General features: G+C 48.9%; 1 protein-coding gene across 4 annotated transcripts in view; it reads left to right on the forward strand.

The window, feature by feature from the left end:
- Positions 1-12,947, forward strand: part of IKBKB (inhibitor of kappa light polypeptide gene enhancer in B-cells, kinase beta) — a 56,997-nt gene that overhangs the window by 23,142 nt on the left and 20,908 nt on the right. For all 4 annotated transcript variants that reach the window (XM_012655987.1, XM_012655988.1, XM_012655989.1 and 1 more), the window contains 3 exons: positions 9,025-9,113; positions 10,137-10,226; positions 12,333-12,457. In XM_012655987.1, coding sequence (XP_012511441.1) covers positions 9,025-9,113; positions 10,137-10,226; positions 12,333-12,457 — 304 coding nt within the window. The remainder of the gene's footprint in view (positions 1-9,024; positions 9,114-10,136; positions 10,227-12,332; positions 12,458-12,947) is intronic.

Genomic DNA, 12,947 nt, shown 5'->3' on the forward strand with positions numbered 1-12,947 from the left:
CCAGTTTGTCTGACTTGAGTGGGTGTCCGCTGCTGGCCCGATGGCTTCCTCTGTGCACTGGCCCACGCGGGTCTCCGGGAAGGGCCTTCTCTGCCTGCCTGGAGCATCTGACGTTCTAACCCAGAAGTCAGGGATCCAACTCGTTTTCTCCGTGCCTTGCCACGTGGCCTGCCCGTCCACGTTTTGCTCGATGTTTCCTTTGATCATATCTTCTGTGCCTCAGTGGCCACATTCTTAATTTGTTCTCTGTTGGATTGGGTTGAAGGCATGTTCTTTTGCTCTTCATGGAAACTTTTTTCTTTTGTTAGAGCTTCTTCAAGTTATTTTTCTTTAATGTTATTCTCTCAAATATTTTTCTTTCACTCATTAGGTTATTTATGCGTTGAGCAAATGGTTCTTAAGAAAGCCTTTAAATGATTGGCTCAGGTACACCTGTCTGCTAACTCAGGTGATTCTCTAATGACGTTACCAGAGCTGCTGCTTATATGCTGGTTATATACGTTTCAAATTCAGTTACTGATGAGTTGTGTGGTAACTTTTGTATCATTTATTCAAATAGTGCATGTGTGCGTAAGTCATACCTAAATCGGAGTGACGGGACACGCAAGCTCTCCTGTAGGTGGACGAATGTTAACTTCCTTAGGTTACTCATTTTTGTCCTTCCTCTCTGCGACCCCAAGTTTAAGGGCACAAACTGTAGTCACAGCTCTACAGCATTTAGAACAGTCGTACCTAGTACATAACAGCTTCTTTATAAATATTTGTCAAATGAGTGAAGTAAATCCCAAAGGAAATTAAAATAAGGACCTATTGTTTATTTTGTGTATTTCTTTTTTTTTGAGACAGTGCTGCTCTGTTGCCCGGGCTGGAGTGCCGTGGCTCAGCGTAGCTCACAGCAACCTCCAACTCCTGGGCTCAGGGAATCCTCCTGCCTCAGCCTCCTGAGTAGCTGGGACTACAGGTGTGCCCCACCACGCCCGGCTAATTTTTTCTATTTTTAGTTGCCCAGCTAATTTTTTTTTCTATTTTAGTAGAGAACGGGGTCTCGCTCTTGCTCAGGCTGGTCTCGAACTCCTGAGCTCAAGCGATCCTCTACAGGATTACAGACGTGAGCCACCTCGCCCGGCCAGGACCTATTTTTTAAAAAATCAGATGTCCACATGAAATTAACACTTCCAGGTCAAGTGCTGGCTTCTCCATATTAGCAGTGTGACCTCGGGCATGTTACTTAAGTTTTTTTATTAGCTGTGAAATGGGCACAATACTCACTTCATTAGAACGTTTCGAGAATAAAATGAGATGATATTTATTCATAAAGCCCTTAGCACAGTGCTCTGTTCCTAGCGTGGTGTGCAGTCAGCAAATGCTAGCTCCTTTCTCGTTTCCTGCCCCCTCTGCACTTGCACTTTTAGCATCCCTTTGGACAAGCCGTAGTCCCTTACTTCGGTTGTGACCTGAGGTTGGATCCAGTGAACCAGACGGGTGGCTGCCTCTTGAGACTCCCCTTCCTGGAAATGGCTACTCGTCCTCACACCCTCTGTCTCGGGCACCCTGTGATGCAGTCACATCCCTGATTCTGTGGTTGTAGTCGAGGTTGCGGTAAGCTTGTATTTCACTTTCGTTCCCTTCCTGATTTGTGTACAAAATCCATCAAATTTATTTCTCATGACTGAGCCAGAGTTCAAAAGCTTTTTTTGGAGCTCATCTAACATAACTGTTTTGTATTTTGAAACATTTCCTGGGCATATTTTGTTCCAAGTGCCGGCCCCGTGTTTCCTTGTTTGCCGTTGCCACTGCTGCTCTCTGCCAGGTCGACTTCAGATAAGTGGCAGAGCCACACCCCTGACCACTGGGCCCGGATTCCTGGCCTTCTCTTCTGGGCTAACCCTGTCAGCCCCTAATCTCTCCTGTGCCACTGACCTCCCAGAGACACCTGCTCGGGACAGCGTCGAGATAGCAGATGTAGGTAGGACTTTTCCAGTGAGCTTAAATTGCCCAAGATCCTGCAGAGTACGGGTGAGAAAGTGAGCAGACACCGGCAAGCGCGTGGTCGGGCCCCTGCGTCCTGTGCCAGGACAAGCCTGGTAGACCGTTGCCTTTATGCTGATGAGAGATCCGGGGACAGGTGCAGAGGCAACTGCCGATGACTTGGACTTCCAAATAATGTGGCACTAAAGTAGCTCGAGGAAGTTATTTGTAAATGGACTCCATTTAAACAGGCTTGCTCATTATCCTTTGGAAAATATCGATGTATGTTCTCTTTTGCCAACAGAGGAGCAAACTCCTGAGCACTTGAGGTTGAGGGCAGACCATGGCACTCCCTGCTGCCTGAGGGGTGTGGCTCTGCCCGAGCCAAGGCCTGCTGGGCAGGCCAGAGCCCAGCTGTGCGAGCCACAGCCTTGTCCACCTTAGACCGGAATCAGTCTTCCTCGGCTCTGCAGGTGGCGGGTTTGCTGGAACCCACCCGCTTCGGTCTGTGCTTCCTTCTCGGAGCCACCACTTTGTTCCTACTGGAGCTGTTTCTAGCAGGCAGCCAGGCCTTCGGCGTTCAAGAGCAGAGAGGGTTTCAGAGGAAACATGTGGCTTTAGGGAAGGAATCAGAAGACTGGACTCCGCAGAGTGTGTCTCGTCTGTCCTGTTGACTGCACTGCCACTTGTAGCCAAGGACATGACCCGATCTCGGTGTTGGAAAGCGTAGATAGCCAGGTTAATAGATAGAATAATAAGGGGAGAGTAGACAGCTGCCTTTCACTCCTGGCACTGAACATTCTGGGCCTGAGTGTCCTCAACTTTGGGATGAGGGTTTGGGCGTCTGAGTGGCCCCTAAGGTCCCTTCTCCCTGTAATTGTGCCGTTTTCTCTGTCCCGGCAGCTGATTTTCAGAATGGTGGCCCCAAAATGTCTCTGGCACCCCCAGCCATCCCAGCCTGACTGCTCCCGCAGGTGCCCTCACGTCCTGTCCTGCCAGGAGCTTTGTCTTCCTGCCTGCGCTCACTCCGTGCCGTCCCATTCATCCCTCTCTGCACCCAGCCAGCCACCCGCTGCCTTCCAGTGATCTGTGTGCCAGGCCATTCCCAGGGCACCCTTATCACCCCCATCATTCCCCAGATCTGCATATTCAGCCCCGATCCCCTTCCCAAACTCCTGCCCATGTCCACAGGATACTTCTCCCAAAGTCACTTCCAAATCCAGGTCCTCGACTTGTCCCCTAACCAGGTGCCTTTCGGACTTCCTCTTTCTGTGTCACTAGCCCATCCTCCTGCCAGCTGCCCAGGCACCGGTGTCGGCTTTGAGTCTGGTCTCTCAGAATCTGCCCTACGCCCCGCACCCTCCCATTTAAGGAGTCTCCAGACCCCGTCAAACCTTCCTGCGTGTTGTGCGTCCCATTTCCACCATTTGGCCCCACTGCCTACACTAAGCGGTGTCAGAGCAGGTCCCTGCTGTGACCTCTCCCTGGCCTCCTCTTCTCCCTGTTACGCTAATCTGTCTTCATGCCTTTGAGAGGACACTTTGATCACAGTCCACTATGAGGTAGAGGCCAAGCCTCACAGATGCACATTTTTCCCGTCCACTGTGGCCAACCTGCGGAGTACGTGACTCTCAGCACCCACTTGTCAGTTGCCCTGCCAGCTCCTTGCTGGAGTGCTGCTGCTGCACCTCCCAAGGACCCCATGCCTTCCTATCCTTTGGGGCGCAGCTTTAGACCTGCCCACCCCGCAGGGACTGCCCTGACCTGTCACTCACGGTGACTCTGGTGGGATTCTGTGTTGCCCCCTGCACTCCTGTGATACTTGCTGTTGTCATTAGTTACGTGGCCTCTGGCCATATCTTGGCAGTGAAGGCTGAATTCTGGGTTGGGGACCAGTTGACTCGACTATTTGTGCAGCGAGGAAAGAAAATGCTTTGATTCAATGGTACGTTTCCCACAGTGCACATACAGAAGACTCTTGATAAGGGTCTCATCGAATGAACGAGAGAATGATCCTGCACTTCCCTCCCTGCACCCCACGTTCCTGCCTTGCCAGCCTTGCTGATTGGTCAGGGGCTGTTTAGCCAAGAAGGCTTTAGCCATACTAAACCTTTCTCCACTTGTCCACTGTTGGCCTCCCAGTCTGTTTTGTTTGGAAAGCCCAGTGATATCCACGTGGCTGTCACATCATAGGCACCCTGTCAGTTTTCATCGAGTGAACGAACATCCTGTTGGCTTCCTACTCGGTGGTGACTTGGACCACCCATTGGTGACTGCCCTTTTTTCTCTTCTAACCTCTGTCTCCACTTTTTGACGCATTTATCTTTCTGTTTCTTCTCTATAGAAAGTATCTCAAACAAAAGCATTCTCAAGGGAGCTTAGTAATCCCATTAAAGTTGTAGTGTGGCGAGCATGTGGACGTGACCCCTATAAACCTGCTCTTCTGCGTGGAAGTCTGGCTACTCCTGTCTGTTCCCTGTTTTGTGGTTAATGATCTGGATAATATACAAGGGTTGTGACTCAGAATCCTCGTTCATCAATAACAACTACAGGATTGTCACGTTCTTCAGGTAAACATTTGTGTCCTCACGAGTTAAGGGGGAGCTGGGGTGTCCACGTGGCCCCACTGCTGACAGGGGTAATGGAAAGAGGCTCTTATCTTCCTGTAGCGTGTCCGTCCCTTGGCCCCTCTCTGTGGAGTGTCTGTCCTGGGAGATGCCACTGTGTCGTGTGAAAGTTCTCACAGGGTGGGTGCTTCCTATGGCTCTTTTCTGTAACTGGAATGCGAGGAATTAACTCTTAGGCTTTTAGGCTTCGTGGTGTGGTTTTCAGTTTTTATGAACGGTATTATTGCTGTTGCCGGGGATTTAGATTTTTTATAAACTTCCGGATGCAAGAGCATTTTTCTTAATCTCAGTATCACATGTTCCATCCAGTGTAAACCAAGTCACATTCTTTTGGCTTGAGACAATTTTGCTGCATTTCATGACACTGCTCTTCAGGTACTATTTTGTCATATGTAACACAGTCAGATTGAACCAAGCGTTTTGAAGGCTCGTTCTAGGAGGGGAGCATCTAAGAGGTCTTGCCTGTCAGAATTTTTACTATTTCAGTCATGTGGGGTCACTCGGTTCAAGAAACTGTATGTAACAATGCCTGTCTGGTTCTTGAATTTCAGACTTTGTTAAGTTGACCATAGTATTTGAGAATGAACAGATACCCCAAAATGAGGGTGAAAGTTTGTCATGTGCAGTTGCTTAAGCATAAAAATAGATAGTATTGGCCGGGCGCGGTGGCTCACGCCTGTAATCCTAGCACTCTGGGAGGCCGAGGCGGGCGGATCATTCTGAGCTCAGGAGTTCGAGACCAGCCTGAGCAAGAGCAAGACCCCGTCTCTACCAAAAAATGGAGAGAAATTAATTGGACAGTTAAAAATATATGTAGAAAAAATTAGCCGGGCATGGTGGCGCGTGCCTGTGGTCCCAGCTACTTGGGAGGCTGAGACAGTAGGATTGCTTGAGCCCAGGAGTTTGAGGTTGCTGTGAGCTAGGCTGACGCCACGGTACTCGCCCCAGGCAAGAGAGTGAGACTCTGTCTCAAAAAAAAAAAAAAATAGATAGTATTAATAGTATTCACTAGGTTCAGTTCCCAACGTGCTGTCCCTCCTCACAGGTGACAGCTATCAGCGTAGCGTAGAGACGCGTGGTGTGGAAGAGCTCGCAGGCTGGGCTGAGGGCTCTTCCTCTTCGCGGGGGCTCTCGGGCCGTCCCACCTGTTCACGCCCTGTGTTCTTTGCCCTAAGACGTGACACTCTAGCTTCGGGGGCCTTGTCCCGATCTGGGCACACTCACCTCCTCCAATTACAGCCTCAGCTTCCGTATGCTCTGCTTTGGGACAAGCCAGCCTACACTTTTATATATTATGCCTTGATCCTCTTCAGTGTGTCCCGCACCAGAATGGGTCATTGGTGAAAACAGCAGTGAGCAAACGTTTCCACTCGCCGTTGGCCTTGCTGCCACCGGAAGTTCAGATGCAGTAGTCGTGCCGTCCCTGTCTGCAAGGTCATGTTGGCAGTTCTTAGAGTGTCCATAGTGTCCTTTGCTTTTATTTTTTTTAATACTATAAAAAATAGTAAAACAAAAATGAAAACACTGATAAGAAGCATTGGTCTTTGAACGTTAATACAATTGAGAACAAGATGGAGTGGAGGTTTTCAGGCACGTGGAAAGCAGCGAGTCTTTCACTTCATTTGAACATTAGTTGGACCTAAGCCAACCTACTGTGCCCTTAAGAAAGAAAAGAAAAGAAAAATAAAGAACAAGTATAAAATGTTGGACCTACATGGTCAAAGTCTGGGTTTAAAAGGACAGATGTAATTAGAGGTTTTATGATACAGGTTGAGCACCCCAATCTGAAGCGTTTTTGAGCATTGATACAGTGCCACAAGTGGAAAATTCCACACCTAAGTACTTAACACAAACTTTGTTTCATGCACAAAATTATTAAAACTACCATATAAAATTACCATCAGGCTATATGAGTATAAGGTGTATATGAAACATAAATGAATCTCGTGTGTAAACTTGGGTCCCATCCCCAAGATACCTCATTATGAACATGCACATGTTCCAAAATCCAAAACAAATCCAAATCCAAAACACTTCTGGTCCCAAGCATTTCAGATAGGAGATACTCAATCTGTTTAGCTTAACGTTCTCATCTGGAACTCCCTAATAAGGTGGAAGTCAGTCGTGTGCTCTCTCAGTTTGACTTTCAAATGTGTCTTCAGGAAACATTCAGCCGAGAGTCTTCTCAGAGTGTGTTTGATGATGCAGTTTCTGTAGACGTTCCCCTGCTCCGCACAGAGCCCCTGCCGTGTGAGAGAGAGAGAGAACGTGCGTGTGGCACAGAGAGGGCTCCATGTTAAACCCCTTAGTGTTTAAACAGAAGCCAGGTCACACCATTGACTCAGCAGTGCGTCCTTGGCACCCCTCTGAGTCAGACAGCATAACCCTAAGGGCAGACTGTCACGACGCATATCTACCATAGTTCGTTCAGCCATTTCCTCGTTGTTGACTTTCAGTTTATTTCTAACTGTTTCACTCCAAGCTGGGCAATAAGTATCCTTATGTGTGTGTCATGATGCTTTTGATTTTATAAGCTAGATTCCCAGAGGTGGAAATAATGGGTCAACCAATGTATTTTAAAATTTAACAGATGGCCGGGGCGTGATGGCACGGGCCTTTAATTCCCAGTTACTCGGGAGGCTGAGGTGGGAGGATTGCTTGAACCCAGGAGTTCAAGTCCAGCCTGGGCAATGTAGTGAGACCCTAGTGTCTAAAAAATGAATAAATAAATAACTTAATAGATGTTGCCATATTACTTTCCCCAAAATGCCCACCACTGTTCACTCCTTCAGGAATGTAGAGGAGTACTCGTTATTTCTCATCAAAAGGTCTTGCTTCTTAGAAGTGAAAAAAGCATTTTAGTGTTGCTTTGGTTTGCATTTTTGACTATCAGTGAGCTTGAGCAACTTTTCATGTAATTGTTCACCATTTATATTTCTTCTGCAAATTGGCACTTCATGTTCTTTGCCCATTTTTCTACTGGGTTGTTTTCTCACTGACTTGTGAGAGCTTTTTGTCCATTGGGCATGTTTACTCTGGCAGGTGTCGTAAGTACTGTTTTCCCAGCTCCTTATCTTTTGACTTTGTTTATAGCATCTTTCGCCATAAACTTTTAAAACCTTTTTATGTTATTTGTATTTGTTTTTCTTTGTGCCATGTAGTTTTCCTCATATAACACTACGTTTTTGCTAAATTTATCCCATGATGTTTTATAGAGTTGCTAATGTGAGTGGGGTTTTCTTCTTTTCCATTTCAACTGGATGTAGCTGACATAGAGAAAAGCTGTCTATTTGTATGTACTCGTTGCTTCCAGATGACTTACTAAATGATTTCCAGTTTTTAGTCTATTGAGTTCTCTAGGCAGATGGTCATATCATCTCCAAATAAAGATAATTTTATCTCCTTCCAATACTAATTATTCCATTTTTTTCTTTTATAATCTTTTGGCTAGGATTTCTGTTAAAGTTATTAAACCTCTCTTACGAGTAAAAATCACGTCCTTGGAGTCTGAGCTGCAGATGGGTCCCTCAGTGCTGTGCCACAGCCCTTCTTGTGTGCTGTCATCCCCTCCTCGTGTGATGTCATCCCCTCCTCGTGTGATGTCATCCCTCCTCATGTGATGTCATCCCTCCTCATGTGATGTCAGCACAGCAGAAGCTGTGGGTATCAGATGACTTCGGAGCCAGAGTTGCACAGGCTGCGTCTTTCCCAACCAGGTTCCAAGCTCTTCGTCGTTGGGGACCACGTCCCTGACGTTCTGTCTCTCGCAGGACCTGCAGGAGGGCCGTGGGAGCGCATGCTGAGCTGTGGGGATGTGTCAGAGGTGTCCCGTTTTCTTCATCTCACGCGTCCCCACTTCCAACGCCACCTCTGACCTCACTGGACTGCAGATCATGTGACCATAGTACTGTCACCCTGAAGGGCCTGTCTCCCTTTCCCACGTGGTAGAATTTTGATTTTTGAGCCATCAGACCAGAGAAGTTCCCCTTCTCAAACTTTACGGGCATCAGCATCACCTGGGAGCTTGTTAACGCAGACCGTGGGGTCACCCCCAGAGTTTCTGATTCAGTAGGTCTGGGGTGGGGGCTGAGAATTTTGCATTTCTAACAAGTTTGGTTGCTGCTGTTCTGGGCACTGCAGTTTGAGAACCGCTGCTCTGGACGGCACTTGGCGACCTCAGCGATGCAAGGCTGAGAATTCCTTGCACGAATAAGCCAGATCCTTGTGGTGGTGGAGTTCTGCTCTCGCAGCAGAGCCCGTAGCTCCACCCGAGGGGTGTCTGCCCGAGGCCCTTTCCCTCCACCGTGAGTTTGTGCACCGAAAGTCACAGGGCGTGTTTCAGGGGCACACGGTATTTATCTTTTACAGGATAGGAGATTCTGAGATGAGAAGGTTTAATAAAAATTCGCTCCCCTTTCCATCCTCCCAGCCTCTGCGCTTAGATATCTGCATGAAAACAGAATCATCCACCGGGACCTAAAGCCAGAGAACATCGTTCTGCAGCAAGGAGAGCAAAGAGTGAGTGGCCCTCTGGGGCGCAGAAATCTTGGGAGCTGCCCCTGGGAAGCTGCTCAGCTAAAGAAGGCTGCTGGGTGTGTGTGTTTTTATTACTATCTGCATTTCCTAGTGTGACGCTTTGATTCTCTGGGAATGCTTTTTGATTTGAAATAGAATTCAGCAAAAAGTTCCTGCTTGCACATTGAGGCAAGTTTGAATGGATCACATTCATTGCCCAAGTTGCAGGAATCTGATAAGGAAAATAATGTTTGTCTTCCTACCTCCACCCCCAGCCTTTGGGACTAGCACTTGGAAATAGGCTTTCTGTTTTCTGTTTGTTTTGAGAGCCTCATGTTTCCATGCTAGATGGAAACCAGCTATCAGTTGGTCCTGGATGTGTCTGGGAAGAGGCATTTGGAGCTGGCACCTGCCTACCGGGCCTGGTCCAGCCTGCAGTCGCCCCAGAGCTCTGGGCAACCCTCCTGTGGCCGCCCTGCTCAGGTGCGGAGGTTGCCTCCCGTGGGGCTTGACGCTGTGTTCTCTCACCCTGTTTGCTCAGCTGAGTGGAATGTTGTCATTCAGCTCCTGGGTCACCTAATCCCTTCTGATACGGCTTCCTTCACATCCAAGGCCTGACCCGGGACTCCCGTGGTGCTCACCTCTGTTCCGGTTCACACACACTCCTGCCAGTGCTTCTAGGATGTGAGAACTAAAGGCGTTTACTGAGAAGAGGCTGGCCGCATCCTCTAGGTTTAGCGATCTCGAGGGCTGGTACCTGGTCTCTTCATTCCGGCCCTCTCTGATGGTTGGTGGCAGAGCACGGGAGAGCACACAGCTAGCATTTTTACAGCGTGTGTTTTTTTTTGCCCTAAATCCACCGTGTCAAGGACATTCTCCTGTATTTGGTGGCTCTCAGGAATTCAGGATGCAATACCACCTGGGAATTCAGAAATACCTCTGTTCTATCGGCAAATAATCAGAATCCTTGTAGAACGAGTGTATTCTTAAAACCTTCAGATTTCTCCTCTTCCCTTTTTTTTTCAGTTAATACACAAAATTATCGACCTCGGATATGCCAAGGAACTGGATCAGGGCAGTCTTTGTACTTCCTTTGTTGGGACCCTGCAGTACCTGGTAAGAAATGGGACTTGCATGTTTGTGTCAGTCTCTGTTTGCCGGCGTGTCTGGGCTCCTTTCTGTCCTTGCCCTCAGCCCCTGCGTCTCACCAGCTCTCGGGATGTTTCTCAGATGCACGGAAATCATTGCGTGAGGTCAGACCCGTAATCTGTTCAAGTCAGCAGTTTTAACCAACAAGTGCCCAATGAAAGGATACAGCTGTCTTCTCTGATGTCCAGAGGGCTCTGCTAGTGTGCCCTTACACAAATTCTGTAACTTCTCTGTGCTTCAGTATTTTATCTGAAAATAAAGGATTTTAACAAGATTCATGCTGATCTATAGAGGCCACAGTTGCTCTGCGATTTCGCAGGGGCCATTGAGGAGTCAGAGCTCTGAGCTTCCTAATCTTTCTTTATGTTACTTGGGCTGCATGTTGGGCTCCGTTTGAGTCTGTCATTCATTTAAGAATGATGGTCAGGTATAGTCTGTTTCCAGGTGCTGTGCTCAGAGCTGGCGACTCAGTGAGGAGGAAGTCGAGCGTTTCCCTGCCTTCAGAGCTTAGCAGGAAAGCAGGCATCACCGTGATGCTTACGCAGATAACTAGGAAGTTAGAGTGCGGTAGCAGCTACAAAGGAAAAGTGCAGGGGGTTAAGAATATACATTGGGAGGCACTCATCTAGTCTTAAGACCTTGGGGGTGAGTAGGAGGAGGGGGATGTGGGGGAGGGAGAGGGAGCAGAGCGGGGGGGAATTCTGGGCAAAGGGATGGCACGTGGGAAGACCCGCAAGCGTGGCCACAACCTAGTGAAGAAGGAAGAGAGTGTCTCGAGTTGAAGCCGGGGATCAAGATAATAGGGGACAGATTGTGAAGGCCATTTTGGCTGGGTTAAAGATTTTAGACTTTTTGGTAAAACCTCTGGTGAGACATTGAAGGGTTTTAAGTTGGAGAAGGAGCGAGTTTTTACGGCACAGAGAATGAATTGCAGCAAACAGGAGTGAACCATGGGCAGGCGTCACGGGGCTGTTGCGCCAGGCCAGGGCTGGTGGTGGCCGTGTGGAAGGAGGGACCGTCAGACTCCAGAAGGGCTGGGCAGGCACACTCAGCAGCCTGTCACAGATTGCTTACTGATGGCAGCAACCAGCGAGATTTTGATTGAATGAGGGAGTCCAGTTCGAAAAAAACAAAATAGATTGAAAGCCACGGGATTGGATGAGCTGAAATCTCTGATCAATTTCTTAAAAAAGAAAAAGAAATGATCTGAAGTCCTTGTGAGTGTATTGTATTTCCTGCCTGTCCTGTCCCTGGGGTCAGGGCTCTGCCAGGTGAGCACCTGCTCTGTGGAGTAGAGGCTTTGGGGCGGTAGAGATGAACCCAACCACCCCCTCATTTCTCCTCTTGGTTTGGATTCCCTGGCCCTCGCTTATCAGCATCACATTTCCAACCAGACGGTGCACAGCCTGTCTCCATGCTTCTGCCCATGATGGTCCTTTCTGGAATGTTCCTCCCACCCGCTGATGTGAGGAGCCTTCCTCTGAGCCCGGTGTGGTCCTGCCTGTGCCATGTCCCCTACTTGGTCACTCGGGCTCTCTGCTTCGGCAGCAGTCACGCATCTGGCTTTTTCCTGCCTGATTCTAAATATCCCATCCCTTTGCGTGACTGCATGTTGCTTGGTTCCGGAGACTGTGTTAGCATTTAATGTGTGTGAGATGCATTTGGTGCATACGGCCTGGCCGCGTCTCCCTTTGTCATATGTTGTCTGTCTTCCCATCTCTGCACAGCACCATGGCTGTGCCCTGCGTTGAGTTAGTTTTCAGTAAGTGCCTGAAATGCCGCAGCCCTCGTTTCTAAAGGGGAGAGCTTAAAGCGCTGCGAAGGGTACATGATGTGCTCTGGCCCTGACTCCTCAGCCCTTCCTTCAGTACTTAGCGCCAGTGAGGGGACAAGAGCATCGTAGGTGTACCCCTCATCGTGCTCAGGGGTTCCCTCCTCACCCTTGAGTGGACGCTCCGGTGCCCCCTGGCGTGGAGCCAGGAAAGGTGGGGGTGGAGTGTGAGCTGGTTGTTCCCTCCTGCCATTGCCCTCTCAAGACAGAGCGGCTCAGGCATGTCCCCTGTGTCGCTGTAGGCCCCGGAGCTGCTGGAGCAGCAAAAGTACACGGTGACCGTCGACTACTGGAGCTTTGGCACCCTGGCCTTCGAGTGCATCACGGGCTTCCGGCCCTTCCTTCCCAACTGGCAGCCTGTGCAGTGGTGAGCACGGCGGGGCCGGGAGGGCTGCTTGGAGGGTGGAGTGAGCCCTGTCTCTGCTCCTCTCTCCTCCGTTTCACCTGGCGCCCACGCCACGCTGGGCCTGCGAGGTTGGGGTCCTTCCTCCCAGAGGAAGGCCTGTCAGGACCCAGCGTGGGGGCGGCCTGGGCTCCCGGAACCCAGACAGAGCAATGTTTGAGTATTCCTACGGATTCTGAACCTTAACATCTTTCAATGTTGTACTGTGTAAATGCCATTTGCCCTGTGTCCAGCAGTAACAGGTGAGTACATTTCCAGACCATCGTGTGACATGCACTGGTACTAAAGATGCTATGTGTTAGTGAACAGAAATACAGGACAGGAACACATGACAAATCGTGAGGAAACATTTACATGACAATTTATTGTTGGCAGATTTTACTATACCCGGATACAAATTTTTGTTTTAAAAGCATAAGAAAGTAGTTTAAAAAGTGAACCTAATAAATTACCA

Source organism: Propithecus coquereli, unplaced genomic scaffold, assembly GCF_000956105.1.
Source record: "Propithecus coquereli isolate 6110/MARCELLA unplaced genomic scaffold, Pcoq_1.0 Scaffold496, whole genome shotgun sequence".
NCBI lineage: Eukaryota > Metazoa > Chordata > Mammalia > Primates > Indriidae > Propithecus > Propithecus coquereli.